Genomic DNA, 19,215 nt, shown 5'->3' with positions numbered 1-19,215 from the left:
GGAACTCTGTGATAAAACAACGAAACCTAGTTGTCTTTGGGATTTTTATAATTGTCTCGATGATTATTAGTTACCAAAGAAAAGTAGCCAGCGATAAAAGCTTGTACGAAAAATGAATTTTTTTTCAAAAACTTACTATACAACCATGATTTACTAAGCAATAGGAAAATCTATAGTGACAATGATTTTTATGGTTTTCCTTCAGTTTACAACCAATATGCAATATGTCAGAGAATATTTACTCATAAATGCATCAATTCATGATGCACTTGAAGTCATTTTAAGAACAAAGGGTACATCACCTTAAGTTATATTGTTTTTATTTGACTAAGAAACAACTGAGTGGTATAACAAACTAATCCAAGTTATTTCATGGCGATTTAGAATTTCCACAGGATAAATATAGATATATCGATATCGAGAAGCGACGAAAGAGCTCGTAGACGGTCTTCTCTACATTAAACTTAAACTAATTTTTAACAAGCAGAAACGTCTGCGATCGATGCTATTAAGCTTAGAATAAATTTAAAAGTGGAAAAATTACTGCCTTGGGTGAGACTTGAACTCACGGCCTCTGGATCGATACTCCAGCGCTCTGCCAACTGAGCCACCAAGACCTCATCCATAGTCAGCAAATCTTCCCACTATATGGGTCTAGGGGACCCTAGCGACATCTACCGTAAGAGTGTTACACTTCTTAAACGGCCACCGGAGTTCCAAGTCATATTGGAAATTCACCAGTTACGATGTGCTACCCATTCTTAATTAATTTCCAGAGGCCGTGAGTTTAAGTATCACCCAAGGCAGTAATTTTTCCACTTTTAAATTTATTCTAAGCTTATACTTAAACGGCATTTTTTTTTTAAACTGCGTAGGTACTATCAAATTCTCATTAATAATACCACTAAACATAGTGATAATAAGGCTTATCTGACTAACATAATAGATGTATAAAATGATCGTACTATGTTGTTATCAGTTCATAACACGTCCTGAAAGTCAAGGAGTAAAAACGTCGCGTATAAGGGCATTTTCACTTAAAAGTGTACCATTTACTTTTTTTTTAATCCATTCACTTTTGGGTTATTTTTACTCGGAATCACGAGGACTATCGATTAAAAAAAAAAATGTCCCCAAAACAATGTCAGTTTTGTAACGCATCACATACATTTTGTATGGACCGTTACAAAACTGACACCCAAAATTTGTATGAAAAACTGTGAAAAATTTGTATGAATCACGAGTACTCATTCAATAGTACTCGTGATTCTAGGGTTGCCACCCATACTATAATATATAGTATCGTACTATATTTTAGTCACTTGTACTATATATTATACAAAAACAATATAGTACAAAAAATACTATATTTTCATCACTCAAGAATGGGGTATACAAATGTCACCGATATCGCATCGTATGAGACTTGGATTTTTAATTCGCCTCAAATCTGCGTTATATATTTTGTTTTTTCCCAGTAAATACTATATTTTTTCAATATTTTGACAAAAATACTATATGTGTATAGAAAAAAGGTGGCAACCCTACGTGATTCTGAGTCTAAATAACCCAAAAGTTGATGGTTTTGGAAAAAAAAATAAATGGTACCATTTTTTCTGAAAACCCCCATAAAACAGTGTACTAAGTACACGACGGATCTGAATTGGGCGATAATCTGACATTTTATAAGTCTAAACAATATGAAATGTGTACAGATGTAGTGGACAATCCTTTGACATCGTATTTTATCGGAAACATTCGTATTTGTCATGCTACTTCAGTCAGTCTCAGTACTTTTTGTACTGACACTGACTGAAATGGCAAGACACGTTCGTGCGTTTCCGTGAAAATACGATAGAAAAAAATTATGCACTACATCTGTAATCTGGGCATTTTCACTTTACTTTTTTTCGAAAATCCATCAACTTTTGGGTTATTTCTACTCGGAATCACGAGGACTATCGATATAAAAAGAAAAAAAAAACTCCCAAAAAAATGTCAGTTTTGTAACGCATTTTCACATACATTTTGTATGGCCCGTTACAAAACTGACACCCAAAATTTGTATAAAAAACTAGGGACACTTGTTTTCTTTGTCTTATTCAATAGTACTCGTGATTTTCTGAGTCTAAATAAACCAAAAGTTGATGGTTTTTCGAAAAAAAGTAAATAGTACCATTTTTTCTGAACCCTTTCTAGTGGCTGTGTGAGCTGTAGACCTGACGCATCCATATGGCTCAATTAATTAAAAAAATCCAAGCCATTTAAAAATGACAGTTTGATCTCACAACTTTTTTGCTGCGACACTTGCATTTTTTGGGTGTAAAGGGGCCCACTGACTATCAGTCCACCGGACAATATCGGCCTGTCTGTTGTTCGGAACTGTCAAATTTTTGTTCTAACTGACAGGCCGATATCGTCCGGCGGACTGATAGTCAGTGGGCCCCTTTACGTTTTTGATGGGATTGTATTTATCCGTAGGTCTAGGAATATCAACGTTGTTTAAGGCAATTCTTTGGCAAACATTGAAATTCATTTCAGACCTAAAACATATAGATTACCGCCCAAATCAATACATAATAACAATCCGGTTCTACACTATATTGCTGAACGCACTAAGCAATATATTTCACCTAATTCTCTCTACCAATACCTAAATATTTTCTTAATTTCTTTGTCTTTCACATAATTAGTGTTGATTGAACAAATTCATTGTTCTCATACTATGTATTGCTAGTATATATTCCCATTTGTGTCATTATATAACACACAAATTGCAATATTCTGTTTGAGCGGCCTTCAGGTGAAGTCAGGACGCCAACGCTAATGATTTTAGCTAAGCGGGTGAAGTGTTCAAAATTATCTGTACACGCTTATTTAAAGTTATTTTTTAGATAATTTTTAACACATGCTTAACTATATTTGTTTCTGACTGTAGTTTTGAAACTTAATAAGAAGTTATACAGTCGTTAGGACTTTATAAACTTTTACACTACATATGGTACTACATACTTTACCGCACTAGTGCGATAATTAGCTCATTACGTAACTATGTTGAAAATTTAAAGGGCCATTTGTACTGTAAAACGTACGATACATGTGCGAATAGGTAATTCGCAACTTGTGTCGATTTAAAACACTCGGTCGTGTTTTAATTTATCGCAACTCGTTGCGAATTTCCTTTTTTTCGCACTTTTATATAGCTTAACAAAAATTAGAAATATAAATCCTAAAGACTGCTCAAAAAACACTACAATATATCTCATTGTCTCATATACTATGCGTGATCTAAGCTAAATTTGAACTATTTACAATGAAAATTATAGATTTACTTCATTATATATTCTACAAGCGAGCTCTGGGAGTACATAACAATGATTTTAATTAACATAAATCAATTATATTAATGGGACAGTACAAAACATAAGTCAACATTATAAGTAGTTGAAACATAGTAATTATTCGAAGGTATCAAGTATTTATTACATATAAATCGTATCATAATAATCTACAGAACCCAGAGCAACGCCGTCTATGTGGATCAAAGAACTGTCGGACTTAAAACAATTTTTTTTGACATGGTAAAGTAAGGACACAAAGCACAAAAAATTCCGTACATCGACCCGCCTGTTCCTATCTCTATCGCACGCGGGTAATTATATAGTTGCCCCGTCCATGACGCCGGCTGTCAATGCCATTGTGCGAGCGAAACATCAGTATATTTATATGCGTGCGATAGAGATAGGTAATTATTTTTCCTTACGCCGTTTCGCCGGCGCGTGCGGTCAATGACCCGTGCCTTCAACGTTGCTTTATTGGACTAACAATAAGACTTAAATAATTAAAAATAGATCTTAGGCCTTTGGAATAAGGTTTAAGAATTAATTTAAACTCACGGTACGGTTTAGACTCACGTGAACGCTGCTCGCACTGTTAGTGCTTGAGAAAAGAGACCTATGCTCTCTGAAACATGTCGTGCGAGTGACTAAAACAAGTGAGTCTAAACCGTAATAATTATTTTCACCTCAGCAGCTCGAACAGGCCTACTTTCGTCACTCCCTGGAGTGAGGAAAGTGCGACTTTCCTCACTCCAGGGAGTGAAACAAAGTAGCTTTTTAATTTAGTGAAGGCCATGAACTGCCACTTCATACTTCTATTACAAATTCGTATTATTCTGTGTAATTCGAAATACATTTTAACCTTTAATATGTTCTCACTACTGAGGTGATTTTTTTTGTGTAACACGAGAGCAAAGTTATTTTACATCTCGTGTTTTTGAGTCCCTCGCTACGCTCAAGATTCTTTCGCTATCACTCACAGGGACTCAAAATAAACACTCGCAAGAAAAACCAAATTTCCTGTCTTGTTGCACAAATAATTATTTAAGGTTTAAGATTTGTTAGTTAACACTGTGGACAATCTAGTTGTGTGTGAATATGCGGATTGTAAAGTGTAGGTATTTAAAATAGTAGACCTTCGCTTTTTCAATAAGCGATAGGAATCTGTATAGAAAGTATAATGAAGTCTGTAACTCATTCGTTGGAAATGCTTTATCGAGTGATTTTATCTCAATAATTACGCGCCATTATTTATTAAAGTCCAGTTTCAGTCCAAATAGTTCTTGGATCCATAAATGGAACATTCCACGAATGTGTCCGTTCCCAACACTTTTTTTTTGTTTATTACTTTATAGACTCCACACACCGAGCTTCTTCGCAAGTCACCCTGGTTCCGGGTGTCGTTTTTCGTAATTTTTTTGGAAATTTTCCGAGCCATTTTGGAATCCTTTCAGAGGTCCTTTGAGAATGAGCAACTCTATCAAAAATAGTGTTTCTAAGGCCAAGATTACACTTGTAAGTTTTACTTACGTAAGTAGGGACACAGCTATACTACAGAATGAGATATGAATATCGTTATCTCATTCTAGCAAATAGCTTTGTCCCCACTTACGTAAGTGAAACTTACAAGTGTAATCCTGGCCTAAGGGACACACGTTGAACAATTTCGTGGAAAGCACGTAATAATTGAAGTTTACATGATGACGCACCGTTTGGCGTCGTCGGCAGTAGGCGGTGCGGGGTAGGGGGTGGGGTAGGGGGAGGGGGAGGGCGGTATGTCCGCGGACGCCGGCTTCAGGGTCTCGGGGTCGAAGCCGGACGTGGAGGCTACGGGAGCGGTCAGAGGCAGGTCCGTGTTGATGCCCACGATCTGGAGGACAAATATAATTGTTTAGTTAAGAACGAAGTCAAAAATAAAAACTTTTATGCATAGCTAATGTCTTCAAAATCATAAACGATCTTGACGTGTCTTTTTATTAAAAAAATATTGAAAAACGCTTTTAAAAAATTTGTTTATATTACTTAATGAAAGCAAAACAATGTAAAAAATCGTACGACTTATAATTGTATCATATTTTTCAAACGTAATTTTTAATACAAACACACGTCGTCGATTACCTTCTTTCTAATGCTAAAAAAGCGAACTATAACAAACGTTATTATCTAAGATACTTCTATACGACTTACCTCAGCATTCCGCCAAGCAAACATAAGCACGGTTCTTCTGAAAGGCCGAAACCCCCTTTCAAACAGTCTCTGTCTGACTTTCGACCTCATTATTATCTAAAGAAGGACTAACCTCAGAATTCGTCCTAGCGGAAATAAGCACAGTTTTCCTAAAAGGCCGGGCGAACCTCTCGAGCAGTATTGTCCTCTTGCCGACGGGACTGTCGGCCTCCTGGGCTTCGCTGGCGACGGAGATGTAGTCTTCGGTCTCGTTTTACTTTTAAAACTGTTAACACATATCTCAGTATTCTTCCTTAAGGGTCCCCCCTGAAAGGTCGAGGGAGCCTCTTTAACGGCCTTCGCCTTTTGCTAACGGGAAACGAGACTATTGGCCTCTTGGGCCTCGCTGTACTTTGAAAACATTGTCTAACAGATCGTTCTTATCTAACGAGTTTCTAAATGACTTACCTCGGCATTCCTCCTAGTAGGCATAAGATTAGTTCTAGCGAGCCTCTCCAGCAGTCTTTGCCTTTTTCCACCCAAACTGTTGGCCTCTTAGGCCTCGCTGTACTCTTTAAAACATTATCTGACACACATACCTCAGCGTTCCTCCTAGCAGGCATAAGCACATTTCTCTTGAAAGGCCGGGCGAGCCTCTCGAGCAATCTTTGCCTCTTGCCGAGGGGACTGTCGGCCTCTTGGGCCTCGCTGGCGATGGAGATGTTGTCTTCGGGATCAGGCTTGCGCTTGCGGCCGACCACGGGAGCGGTGGGGCGGGAAGATGTTTCCGGAACTGAAAATAGTATTAAAATTAATGATATTTTTAATCTCCCTCAAAATCAAAATCTGATATGCACACTATGCACAGCAAAATGCTGTTTTGCTATTGCGATTAGTTTTTTTTATAGATACTAATGTACCTAAATAAAAGGATATTGCTATTTTATCTTGGTATGTAATATCATGGACCAATAAAGAGTTGGCCCTCTCTTTATTGGTCCATGATAATATAATGTAATGTTCACCTAAGTTGGCCACCACCAACTGGCTGTTGTATGCGATGCTAAAGCGGGATTTACATTACGAAATTAGTGTCATGCATGTTGAAATCAGTTTCACGAAAGTAGTTTCGATATATGCGAAAGTAATTTCATGAAATAATTAGTGTGGTGAAATTCACAGTATCGCAGTGACCACGGGGCACGGCCCATCAGCATCGAAGCTACACGTGATACACGTCCGCACGGCGCAGGCGCTTTCGCGCCACTAGTTTTCGCATTTACACTACGAAATTAGTTGCATGACACTAATTTAACCAAAAACCGGCCAAGTGCGAGTCGGACTCACGCACGAATGGTTCCGTACCATTACGCAAAAAAAACGGTACAAAAATCACGTTTGTCGTATGTGAGCCCCACTTAAATATTTATTTTATTCTGTTTATAGTATTTGTTGTTATAGCGATATACATCATCTGTGAAAATTTCAACTGCCTAGCTATCACGGTTCATGAGATACAGCCTGGTGACAGACAGACAGACAGCGGAGTCTTAGTAATAGGGTCCCGTTTTTACCCTTTGGGTACGGAACCCTAAAAATCGTGCAGGGCACGAAATTAAAGATAAAGAAAGTTAATTATTCAAGTAGGCATATTACAATGCGGTTATGAACGTCAAATAAATCTACGCCGGCTCTAACCCTACACCTCTGCCCCGAGAAGATTTAAATCCCCCCTCAATTGGAGGAGGGTATCCCAATATGGGACCGGCAACAAAGCTGGCCGTACCTGGAGCAGAGTAGCAATGGATCGGAGAGAGTAGAGAAGGTTGGAGGAGGCCTTTGCCGAAGGGTAAGCAGGCAAGGAATACAAAAGATGGGAGATAATAGAGAGATAACGTGCAACTATTCCTTGTTCTGCAAGTAAAGGCTATTTTATTTTATTATTTTATAACAAACTCGGCGGGACACATCTTTTCAAAACAATACATCTTATAATTAACATGCATTACGAGTAAATAAGAAAAAATACAATTAAAATTACTATAGAATTCGAGCAATTACATACAGTACGTACTTTTCTTTATAGAAATTGATTTGCTTTCATGAAATTAATGCATGCATTACGAAAAAACTTAATTACACGTGAAACTGTTGATAAAACTACTGTCACGAAATCAATTCCATGCCACTAATTTCGTAATGTAAATCCCGCTTAAGGAGGGTAATGTTTATTACATGTGGTACTGGTGACAGAGCGGACACTTCTGTTGGCACTAGCGGTCCTCGGAGGCAGGTCTCAAGGAGGGTAATGTTTATTACCTGTGGTACTGGTGACAGAGCGGACACTTCTGTTGGCACTAGCGGTCCTCGGAGGCAGGTCTCAAGGAGGGTAATGTTTATTACCTGTGGTACTGGTGACAGAGCGGACACTTCAGCGGACACTTCTGTTGGCACTAGCGGTCCTCGGAGGCAGGTCTCAAGGAGGGTAATGTTTATTACCTGTGGTACTGGTGACAGAGCGGACACTTCTGTTGGCACTAGCGGTCCTCGGAGGCAGGTCTCAAGGAGGGTAATGTTTATTACCTGTGGTACTGGTGACAGAGCGGACACTTCTGTTGGCACTAGCGGTCCTCGGAGGCAGGTCTCAAGGAGGGTAATGTTTATTACCTGTGGTACTGGTGACAGAGCGGACACTTCTGTTGGCACTAGCGGTCCTCGGAGGCAGGTCTCAAGGAGGGTAATGTTTATTACCTGTGGTACTGGTGACAGAGCGGACACTTCTGTTGGCACTAGCGGTCCTCGGAGGCAGGTCTCAAGGAGGGTAATGTTTATTACCTGTGGTACTGGTGACAGAGCGGACACTTCTGTTGGCACTAGCGGTCCTCGGAGGCAGGTCTCAAGGAGGGTAATGTTTATTACCTGTGGTACTGGTGACAGAGCGGACACTTCTGTTGGCACTAGCGGTCCTCGGAGGCAGGTCTCAAGGAGGGTAATGTTTATTACCTGTGGTACTGGTGACAGAGCGGACACTTCCGTTGGCACTAGCGGTCCTCGGAGGCAGGTCTCAAGGAGGGTAATGTTTATTACCTGTGGTACTGGTGACAGAGCGGACACTTCTGTTGGCACTAGCGGTCCTCGGAGGCAGGTCTCAAGGAGGGTAATGTTTATTACCTGTGGTACTGGTGACAGAGCGGACACTTCTGTTGGCACTAGCGGTCCTCGGAGGCAGGTCTCAAGGAGGGTAATGTTTATTACCTGTGGTACTGGTGACAGAGCGGACACTTCTGTTGGCACTAGCGGTCCTCGGAGGCAGGTCTCAAGGAGGGTAATGTTTATTACCTGTGGTACTGGTGACAGAGCGGACACTTCTGTTGGCACTAGCGGTCCTCGGAGGCAGGTCTCAAGGAGGGTAATGTTTATTACCTGTGGTACTGGTGACAGAGCGGACACTTCTGTTGGCACTAGCAGTCCTCGGAGGCAGGTCTCAAGGAGGGTAATGTTTATTACCTGTGGTACTGGTGACAGAGCGGACACTTCTGTTGGCACTAGCGGTCCTCGGAGGCAGGTCTCAAGGAGGGTAATGTTTATTACCTGTGGTACTGGTGACAGAGCGGACACTTCTGTTGGCACTAGCGGTCCTCGGAGGCATGTCTTTGAGCAGTTTGTAGCTGCGGCGGCCCTTTATGGAGCGGAGACCACTTAAATAGCTGTCGTCCATCGTGTCGTCCATAAATGAGGACGTCTCTGTTATGTCCATCTCCATGGTTGTGTTATTGCCTGAAAGTAAAATAATAGTATTTTCTATAATCGTGATATAATAGTTTTTCAGTCGAGTGCCGTGTTTAGGCCACGATGCTTGCTGAGTGGCCTAAGTAAGGTACGAGATTAAAAGGTTTTTTATATCACTATTGTATACAAAAAAAATTCTACAAGTCAGCTAAAATAATGTTTTCCTCCTACAAACCCAAATAATTAAACAAAATTAGCGCCACTTGCACCATCCCCCTACCCCGGGGTTAACCGGATAAACCTCCCAGTGTCAAATTGTACTGGTAACCATGGTAACTCCAGGTTTAACTGGTTAACCCCGGGTTAGTAAATGGTGCAAGTAGCCCCTAGGTAATACATCAATGCACTTTTTATGAAAATCTTCAGACCAAAAATAGGCTTCAATTGGAAGCATTAAAAGAACGTTCGCAGGCGTTCTGGTGGAATTCTGCTGAAGTACTCATGGTAAAACTATATTATCTTATCTGGCCGAGTAATATCAAGAAATTATTGAAATTGTAATGTTTCAATTTATCTTATTTTTTGGCTATTTTGAAGCAGTAACCCCTGATCCGCCTCACTCACTCTGGCATGCGAGACTGCCTATCTGGCCCACTAAAAGAAAGAAAAAGGCCTGACCCTAAACATTTCGGAGACTCAAGCAATACATAATAGTACAGAATTAAATTACCAGTATAATTGGCAGCGATGGAACTGGTGGTCTGGTCTGCGAGACGCATACTGCGGCGATACGGCGACACCTTAACTCGCGACTTTGAGAAGTTCGTGTCTGGTTTGCGGGATTCTTCTGATGCGTCTGTAAAAGGAAAGCAATACTTCAAGTTCCTTTTTAAATAAAATTATAGGTGGTAAAGTTAGTGAGCAAACTTAACTGAATTTCTACTCAAACGGCTGCCCGGGTGCCTATAACTCTACCCTTTTCCAGATCGCACTTACATGGTTTTCCCAAAAATTCCAAATATATTCCAATTAATCTGGCTTTGAAGATTCATTTGAAGAAAAGTCATATTTCCCAAATGCAATCTAATTTGAACCTTAAATAGGAATACTAAAGTTAAAATTCTATTGGCGCGTGTGTGTGCGATAAATCGTACTACGCCCGTAGGCCGAGCACATGATTGACGCGACAGTATCTCACCACGAGATAGACTACCCGTCTTTTACTAACTGTATGAATTAAAGGGGGACGGGTAGTCTATGTCGCGGTGAGATACTCTCGCGCCAATCATGTGCTAGCCCGGCTGGAAGAGGGTTAAAAATTCCTACACAACCAGGCGTGACTCACTCCGCGATTTCGTCGCGCCGCTACAAGTACATGCGGCCCACACCAATTCTGGGGTCTGGCCATACCCCGCCACGCCACGCCGATACGCTACGGAACGGACGCCTGTTCGCGCTTGCGCCACCTAGCGGTCATATCTGTCGTAATACTCGTAATAGACGCGTTTTGTTAGCGAGTGAATCTTCTGTACCTCTAGTACTATTATTTATTCTATGACACAACACAATACAAGTACACGTTTTTCAGTTGTTCCCTAAAAAGTTACCCCTCATTTTAAGAGAGCAGTAGTGTATTCCTACAAATACAGATACCAAATATACCAATGTCTGTTTGTCCAATCTGTCAAAAACTGTAAATTAAACCCGATGATAAATATTTTGTTTAGATAAAAGCTTTATGATGATTTTTCGAAAATAATCCTCATTTCTACTTTTCTAAAGTCTAACTTCACTCACCTCCATTATTCTCAATCTCCACAACCACCTCGACTTCCACTTTCTCTGATTTATCCTCCTTACCCCCCTTCTTAGGAGATTCCTTGACATCTTTCTTAGCATCCGCTTTAGTAGTTTCATCCTTCTTTGGCGTCTCTGCTTTTTTAGCGTCCGATTTTGCGGATTTTCCATCCGATTTTGGGTCCGATTTGGCATCGGATTTGGCGTCTGATTTCTTGTCTTTAGGCGTGTCTTTGCCGGAATCTGTGAGTTTCAGCACCTTCGATTCCTTTGACTAAAATTATATTATACAACTGATTAGAGATATTATGTTAAAGTATGTTACTTTATTGTGTGGTCTGTAAAGTGTTGTTTTCTTCAAAATGTTAGCATGCAGAATTGTTAGGTGTCTTAAAATTATGTTACAGTTAACAATTATTATAAACAATAAATTCAACAGGTTAAAATTCCGAATACTATTAACCTCGTTTCCTAAAATCAGATTATTGGTCTGACACATATAACTAACTCACCCGGTATGGCACCGGTCTGACACATATAACTAATTTACCCGTATTAGTAAAATCAGTCGTTATTTTTTTATCAAACTATCCCAGGGGCCGATTGCATAACTTGTAACTAATAATATTAGCGGAAGTACCGTCTTAAAATTGCATATTCATAATTAAACAATAATATCCTTGAGACGCAAGTTTTCACTTGAGTAATCAAAACAGTGCACATTAAAGTGGGTCAAGAGACAATGGTAAATGCGAATCGTTAATTTATTTAAATCTTTATGAGCTGTGTGTTCAGGTGCTACAACTATGACCTTATGATGATCCACGTCACAACGGTTTTTGTGAAAATTGGAAATTCTTTTGCCACGATTCTGACTAAATTTTGCTTCGGTAAAGTATAAGACTAGTCCCTCGTGTTAGTATTATGATTATGCTACAATACGTTTATTTCTGGAGATAAAAACCAGTGTTAAGCCGATGTTTATCTCAATATTCCTGTTTAATAAGGCCAAAGATTCGGAGATTTTTAAAGCCAACCATACGAAGAAAGGAAGGAACAGCGTAGTAGAATTGCTATTTTTAATTTATTTAATACAACCTTGTAATTTAGGGGATCAATAAAAGGCCTACTAGCACAGGAGCGGTGCGACAGTATCTCCCCCCCTCTCTAATCAATACAACTGTACGGAACGCCTACAAGTCTACCCTAAATTTGGATCACAACTAGGTTCTACAGTACACAGTACAGGGTAACATAGCATGCAGCAGGGATGAGACTTACATCATCTGTCTCCTGTTTGTCGGAGGCCGGTCGCGGAGTCTCCGGGGTCCGCGTCGCCTTCACCTTCACCAACATTCACACATTAGTATCAAGTGGGGAGTTAATAGTTATTGGTTACGTGGGACTAGTGATGGGTCGTTACCAGTAACTTACTCAAAAGTGGGAATATTCCCGGTAATGCTACCAGTAACATTACCCAGATCGGTAACATTGAGTAACTTTGAAAAAAATATTAGAATTGTATATGCTTTTTTCGTGTTAAATACTTAATAAAATAAGAATGCTATTATTTACAGTCATAAAACAGTTAAGGAATCTCTGAGAGAGTAAATTCCCAATGTTACCGGTTACATTCCCAATATTACCAGGTATTTTTCCAAAGTTACTGGGAACATTACTATCTGGAAATAATGATTAAAAGTGAAGACTGGAAATAAAGTAAAAGAAAATATGTGTATAAATCAGTTTAATTATTAGAATAAACCAATCAACATCTAAATATATAAAAGAAGAAACTGACTGACTGACTGCCTAACTGACATATCAACACACAACCCAAACCGCTGGTTCTAGAGATTCCAAATTTGGCACGTAGGTTTCTTATAAGGTCTAGGGGTGCCCTAAGAAATGATTTTTTCAAAATTCACCCCCCAAGGGGGTTAAATGGGGGTTCAAAGTTTGTATGGGGAAACAAGATTAGTTAGACTATTATATTCGAAACTTCACAGGAGTATTCCTAACGATAAATGAATAAACACGTGTTACAGGTTTTTTTGCAAATTCCCCCCTAATAGGGGGAAATGTGGTGACAAAGTCTGAAAATCAACATGGGTATTGTTTCTATGGTTTATCGGGTTGCTAATTAGGAAAACAAGAACGATTTTAAAATCCAACGTGACGGACGTGAAAAACCATCTCCCCTGTTGGGGTGCAATGGGGTTGAAATGTCTAAATATCAATATGGGTGTCGTTTTTATGGTTTTTTGGGACGTTAATTACGAAAATCGCATCGATTTTGAAATTGAGTAGTGTGCTCATGAAAATTCTTGAAAGTACTCGTATTTGTGCCAAATTGCAATTCAAACGGTCCAGTAGTTTCGGAGCAAATCGGTTGTAACAGACGGACCGACAGACAGCCACACGTGATCCTATAAGGGTTCTAATTTTGCTTTTGAGGTATGGAGACCCGCGTTATACTAATAGATTTTTAAATTTGATTTGGTGCCATCTCGATCGTCGTCAATCGGTACCTAGGCGAGTGCGGGCGGCGCGGCGGGACGGACGGGGCGGAAGGAGTACGTCATCGGGAAACTTCCTGCATCCGTAATGAGTACATTCAAGGTGCTACAAGAAGGTGGTTGTCTGTTTGCTTCTTATAAGTTTAGGTTTCCATTCTAAGTAAAATGTAAAACACCGTAAGTACATATATATGTATTCTACCTACGAACCATATAACATATAAACCATCTTTTGTAAGTAGTTATAAAACCATATTTTCTCCTTCTCCTGCCTCCCCCGCACCCTGTACATTAGACAAAACGACATAGATTCTTAAATCACGCGGGCGAAGCCGCGGGCAAAAGCTAGTTTTGTATAACGTTCCAAGTGACAAACGTCATTTTTGAGTTGTTGGAATTTCGATTTTATATTAATTAATCAAATTTGAAATTAGAGTAGTAGTAGTAGTTAGTTTATATATAAAATACTAGCTTTTGCCCGCGACTTCGTCTGCGTGGAATTAGTAATTTGGGTAGCTTATTTTTAAACAATCAGCTAGATTTATTGTTTCCCCATACAAACTTCCACCCCTTTTTACTACCTAAATTTTACCCGCTGAACATTCAGCTTGTGGTAGCCCCCTGGTGGGAGATCAGCAGCGTCTCCAGCAGAAACTTGGTCACCAAAGTCTTGCAGGCACCGAGTGACCCATGGGAAGTCACCTCCAGGTGTTCTACGTCTTGGAAAATTCAACCTGATTACAGCAAACAATATCTACTGCACGTTAAGCCTGTGGTAGCTCTGGTCAGACGCCTGCTTCATCTGGCAGACCTCCAGGTGTTCCAGGTCTTGGAGAACTTAACCTGCCTACAGCATACTCTACCAACTTCAGATTAAAGGAGTTTTACCCTCATCAGGTACATCCAGCAGCACTCCAGGTGTTCCAGGTCTTGAGCTATCTCCATCATACAATACCAACGACACGTTGAGCGAGTGTTACCCCTGACCTTTTGTACCCAGCAGCATTCCAGGTGTTCTAGATCTTGAGCTTTTCCCATAATACACTACCAGCGGTACGTTGAGCGAGTGTTACCCCTGATCCGTTGCACCCAGCAGCACTCCAGGTGTTCCAGGTCTTGAGCTTTCCTCATCATATACAACCAGCGTCACGTTGAGCGAGTGTTAGCCCTGACCCTTTGCTCCCAGTAGCACTCCACATTGTCTTGAGCTTTATCCATCGTATACTACCAGCAGCACGTTTAGCGATTGTTACCCCTGACCCGTTGCACCCAGGAGCACTCCAGGTGTTCCAGGTCTTGAGCTGCCTCCATCATACATTACCAGCGGCACTTTGAGTGAGTGTTAGAAGAGTGGAGAAGAGAACAGGATGACTTCGGGAATAAAAACTACTCTACATCTACACCCTCCCAAACAATTAAGACTATCTCCATATCAAATTTCATCTAAATCGGTTTTATTAGGGTTGATTTCTAGGGTAAAACCTATCCCATAGGATTAGGGACATATCCCTCACGCAAAATAGGCGCAATAGTAAGACGTCGAGTTGCGGAAACCAAGCCCGCGAATATCTATCCTATGTCCTTCCCCAGGACCCAAATTATCTCCATACCAAACTTCATCTAAATCGGTTCAGCGGTTATTGATTCCCCATACAAGTGTCAACCCCTTTCCATCCCCTTAAGGGGTGAGTTCTGGGATAAAAAAGTATTCTATGTCCTTCCCCGGTGCTCACTATCTGTATACCAAATTTGTAAAAGTGATCCCATAGCTCTTATGCCAGCGAAATAAGAACTATACACATATTTTTGAGTAAGTTGTACTAAAAAAATAAGTTTTGAACCTTATTTTATCTCATATAAGTCATCACTATCATCAGTTTCGTATGTTACCGGCTTTTGGGAATGTTACTGGTAACATTGGTAACTTACTAGTAACATTCCCAAATGGAAACTTACTGGTAGCGGGAATGTTACCGCTGCCCATCACTACGTGGGACTGTTCAGTGTAAATATTTTAAAGACAAAAATTAAGTTGTTGATGATTTTTATCACCGATTGTACTTTTCTTTACACATTCATAAAGCTGCGTTGTTTTATCATAAAGTTCCAATGGCCATGTTTAATTTGCATCACCAGATCAGTTTGACATTAATATTGCATTGTCACCGGTTTTACTTAAGTTTTTATGCAATGAAACTCGCATGCGAGTTCTCGCACCGTCTAAATGCCGTTCTTTTATAGACGCTGTTTAAGCCAACATAATATATTGATGTCAAAGGCCGATGATCTTGTGTACCTATTCTTGTGGGCTCCCAATCCACATCAGAATCGTCCACATCTGACACCGAGTCCGAGTCGGGACTCACCGTTCCGTTCGTGGTCCAGTTCTGTTTAGGGCGTTTGCTGCTGGTTTCTCTGCCTTATTGCGGCGACATAAGGTCCACTTCAAAATGTAGCTGTTACCTGTTCGCGCCTGGTGAAACTCCGGCTAGGACAGTCCATGCCTGGCTCCCACTCCACGTCAGAATCATCGTAAGCCAGTTCTGGGAACTGTTCAGTTTCATCCGCGTCCGATATCGAGTCCGAGTCGGGACTCACCGTTCCGTTTGTGGTGGTGCTGCCGTTCTGTTTTGGGCGGCCGTTTGCTGCTGGTTTCTCTATCTGCAATACAAATGAGTACATTAGTACAGACAGAAACCGGAAAATAAGGAAAGGGGACGATGCTGGCACTCCCTATTTAACTCCCGACGCAAAAAGCAGGGTGTTATATGTTTGACGCCAATGTCTGTCTGTGTAGCTCTCCAACAGATGGACCGATTTCGATGCGGTTTTTCTTGCGGTGGTTCTTAGCTATGTTTGATAGAAGTCAATTAAGCAATTTGAAGAGTATCGGCTATTTTCCAAAATTATGTAAGGCATTTTTTGGCATGAAATGTACTTTTTTTGGCGTATACGGATTAATCGGTCAAAGACCACAGAGCAACATAGACCTACGTGCATGTGCATAACGTTCAATTTCAGTTTTGACATTTCGCATTTCGGTGACGTGGCGTCCGAGTGACAGCTTTTTTGTTTGACACGGCGTCGAAAAGGTTCATTTTTTTATCATTTAAAAGTTATTAGAGATAGATAGAGAGAGATTTATTATTCCAAAATTATACATACAATTTATAGAGTTTCCTGCAAAACTGTTGTTCATTAAGCAGAGGTACGTACGCCGAGAGAGGTTTTCTGCACAGAAATACTACCTAAAGGCTTGAACCGAAAACTTGGTGCTCCGAAATTGTTTGATTGGACCGATACACCAATGAAATCTTACAAAAAAATCTGCTAAAAAAACAATGCGTGATGTAGTTCTGTATTTCTTGCATGTTGTTTACAGTCCTTGGAGGAATGTGAGACTATATTTTGCAAGCAAAAAAAAGTTGTGCTCCCTGCGTAATTTGCGAAAAACTGCAAAAATTTCGGACTTTTTTCAGTTTATGTTGAAAGTACATCAAATTTGGAACAATTTAAGCCCATTTACAGCGCCGTATATCAAATATTTCTTGAGATATGAGGCTTTAAAACAAGGGTATTTTTTCTTGCAAAATATAGTCTAACGTTCCTCCAAGGTCTCCAAACAACATATAAAAAATACAGAACTGCATCACGCATTGTTTTTTTATTGTAAGATTTCACCGATGTACGATATGTACAAAAGGATTCGAATTCTTGCCCCTAGGTGTCTAATCTGCCCAATCGAAATGTCATTTTAGTGGAAAACCAACCATACGAATTGGGTGGAATGATTAGAAGACTGGGCAATTGCTTTAATCTTGTAAGGATAACATTAATAACATCTTACGAGTAAATCACTCACCTTCCCACTGCTCTCTCCATTTCCTTTGCCATTCTCTTCCTTCTTCTTTTCACTCTGTCCCTCCTTCTTCTCAGCAGGTTTATCTTTCTTCTCAACTGGCTTGTCCTTCTCAGCAGGTCTATCTTTCTTCTCAATTGGCTTTTCAGGTGCTTTATCTTTCTTCTCAATTGGCTTCTCAGGTGCTTTATCTTTCTTATCAGCCGGCTTCTCAGCGGCTTTATCTTTCTTATCAGCCGACTTTTCAGCGGCTTTTGGTTTCTCCGCCTGTTTTTCTGTGGGTTTCTCTGTTTTATCTGTAGGTTTTTCTGCAGACTTGCTGGTGGTTTGTTCTGCGGCGTTTTTTTCCTTTTCAGCGTTGGCCGCCATTTTCTTTTTCATATCTTTCACTGGACTGTCTGTTTGTCGCTGTGAAAGTAGAAAGATTTTTAGAAGTTGAAGCAAACATCTAGTATAAAACTTTGATTGTCTTAGAGATCACTCTTTAGAATCGTTGGATCTGGGCAATAAAATAAAAGTTCCAATTTATTCCTTTTTTCCATTGTCTGAATTATTTGCAGCAACGAAAGGAAGCAAGATAAACCCAAAAGAAGTATAAACTAACTTAAACATTTGCCGCAAAAAAATATAAATCCACGATTGAGCTAGCAGGTGCCTGCTTATGGGGTTTTACCCCTAAATTTAGGGGGCTAAAAACACAGCGTAGCATTTTTAGGGGTTTAATAATTTTAAGGGTTTATTTAAGGATAATTCCATACCATGTTTTTGTGATATGGAAAAATGTGTTCGCCTTTGTACATTGTTTACTTTCTGTTTAATTGTATATCTTAACCTGTCTTATGTGCAATAAAGTGTTTACATACATACATACATACATGTGTTCACGATGTGAAAAACTAAATTATTACTGGAAATGAAACGTTATCGATACCATAGTGTATCCCACTCTCTGTTGCTTGAATTCGCCAGTGCGACTGAGAAAGAAATACACGATTGAACGTTCCGGTTTACCGAGCTAGCGAGTTTGAATCGACTTAGCAAGTCTTTTTATATTAGTAAGGCGCATTGGACTTACTAGTCATTTGCGGAAGTGACGCACTCTGGTGGACGCTGTTTAAACCATCATTTGTGACGTTTTCAACCAAAAGGTACCACATTGTCCCTAGTCAATAAGGTTGATTTGAAATTGAAGCTATATTTAAATAGCGTCTTATTGCCAACCGACAATAAGTATCCTTTTGGTTGAGAATGTCACATTTTATTGATGTTACAGGCCAATGATGACGATGATGATGCGTTTTATAATGTTATTATATTACTATATGTATTTTTTTAATTGAAAGTATTGGAACTCTTGGAAGTAATAATATTAACACTAAACCCACCACCACTCTACATGAAACATTGATGATGGTAATAATATCTGTAGATATGACATGACAAATAACTTATCAAATGCAGCACAATTGTCCCATCGCGGGTCAAACCATCACCCGTCCCTAACACAGTGTGCAGAGTAGAAATATGAATAGAGAAGAAGAATGAAAGAAGAAATATATATATAATATAAATATAATAAGATGAGATATTATGGCAGTCGCGCTGCAAGTTGCACACTTGCATTTTATAAACACTAAAATATTTCCAAGCGCAGAAATCTTTCACCGTTTTACATAAAACATTGATGATGGTAATAACATCTGTAGATATGACATGACTAAATGACTCATCAAATGCAGCACAATAGGCTCATGTACTTCATGTAGCGAATCGCGGGACAAACCATCACCCGTCCCTAACAAAGTGT

At 39.8% G+C, this 19,215-nt stretch overlaps 1 protein-coding gene across 3 annotated transcripts in view; it reads right to left on the bottom strand.

Annotated features, from left to right (window-relative positions):
- Window positions 1-4,966: 4,966 nt before the first annotated feature.
- LOC134750496 (cylicin-1-like) overlaps window positions 4,967-19,215 on the bottom strand; it is a 32,048-nt gene continuing 17,799 nt past the window's right edge. Inside the window, exons 3-10 of one of the 3 annotated variants that reach the window (XM_063685677.1) lie at window positions 17,412-17,816; window positions 16,013-16,210; window positions 12,312-12,374; window positions 11,031-11,304; window positions 9,964-10,089; window positions 9,096-9,281; window positions 6,104-6,297; window positions 4,967-5,208 (exon numbers count right to left, since the gene is read on the bottom strand). In XM_063685677.1, the coding sequence (XP_063541747.1) occupies window positions 5,032-5,208; window positions 6,104-6,297; window positions 9,096-9,281; window positions 9,964-10,089; window positions 11,031-11,304; window positions 12,312-12,374; window positions 16,013-16,210; window positions 17,412-17,816 (1,623 nt within the window). In that variant the 3' untranslated portion in view covers window positions 4,967-5,031. The remainder of the gene's footprint in view (window positions 5,209-6,103; window positions 6,298-9,095; window positions 9,282-9,963; window positions 10,090-11,030; window positions 11,305-12,311; window positions 12,375-16,012; window positions 16,211-17,411; window positions 17,817-19,215) is intronic. The other 2 variants (XM_063685679.1, XM_063685678.1) reach the window with 2 other exon arrangements.

The sequence above is a fragment of the Cydia strobilella genome, chromosome 20, assembly GCF_947568885.1.
Source record: "Cydia strobilella chromosome 20, ilCydStro3.1, whole genome shotgun sequence".
Lineage (NCBI taxonomy): Eukaryota > Metazoa > Arthropoda > Insecta > Lepidoptera > Tortricidae > Cydia > Cydia strobilella.
This window is presented reverse-complemented; position numbering and strand designations above follow the sequence as displayed.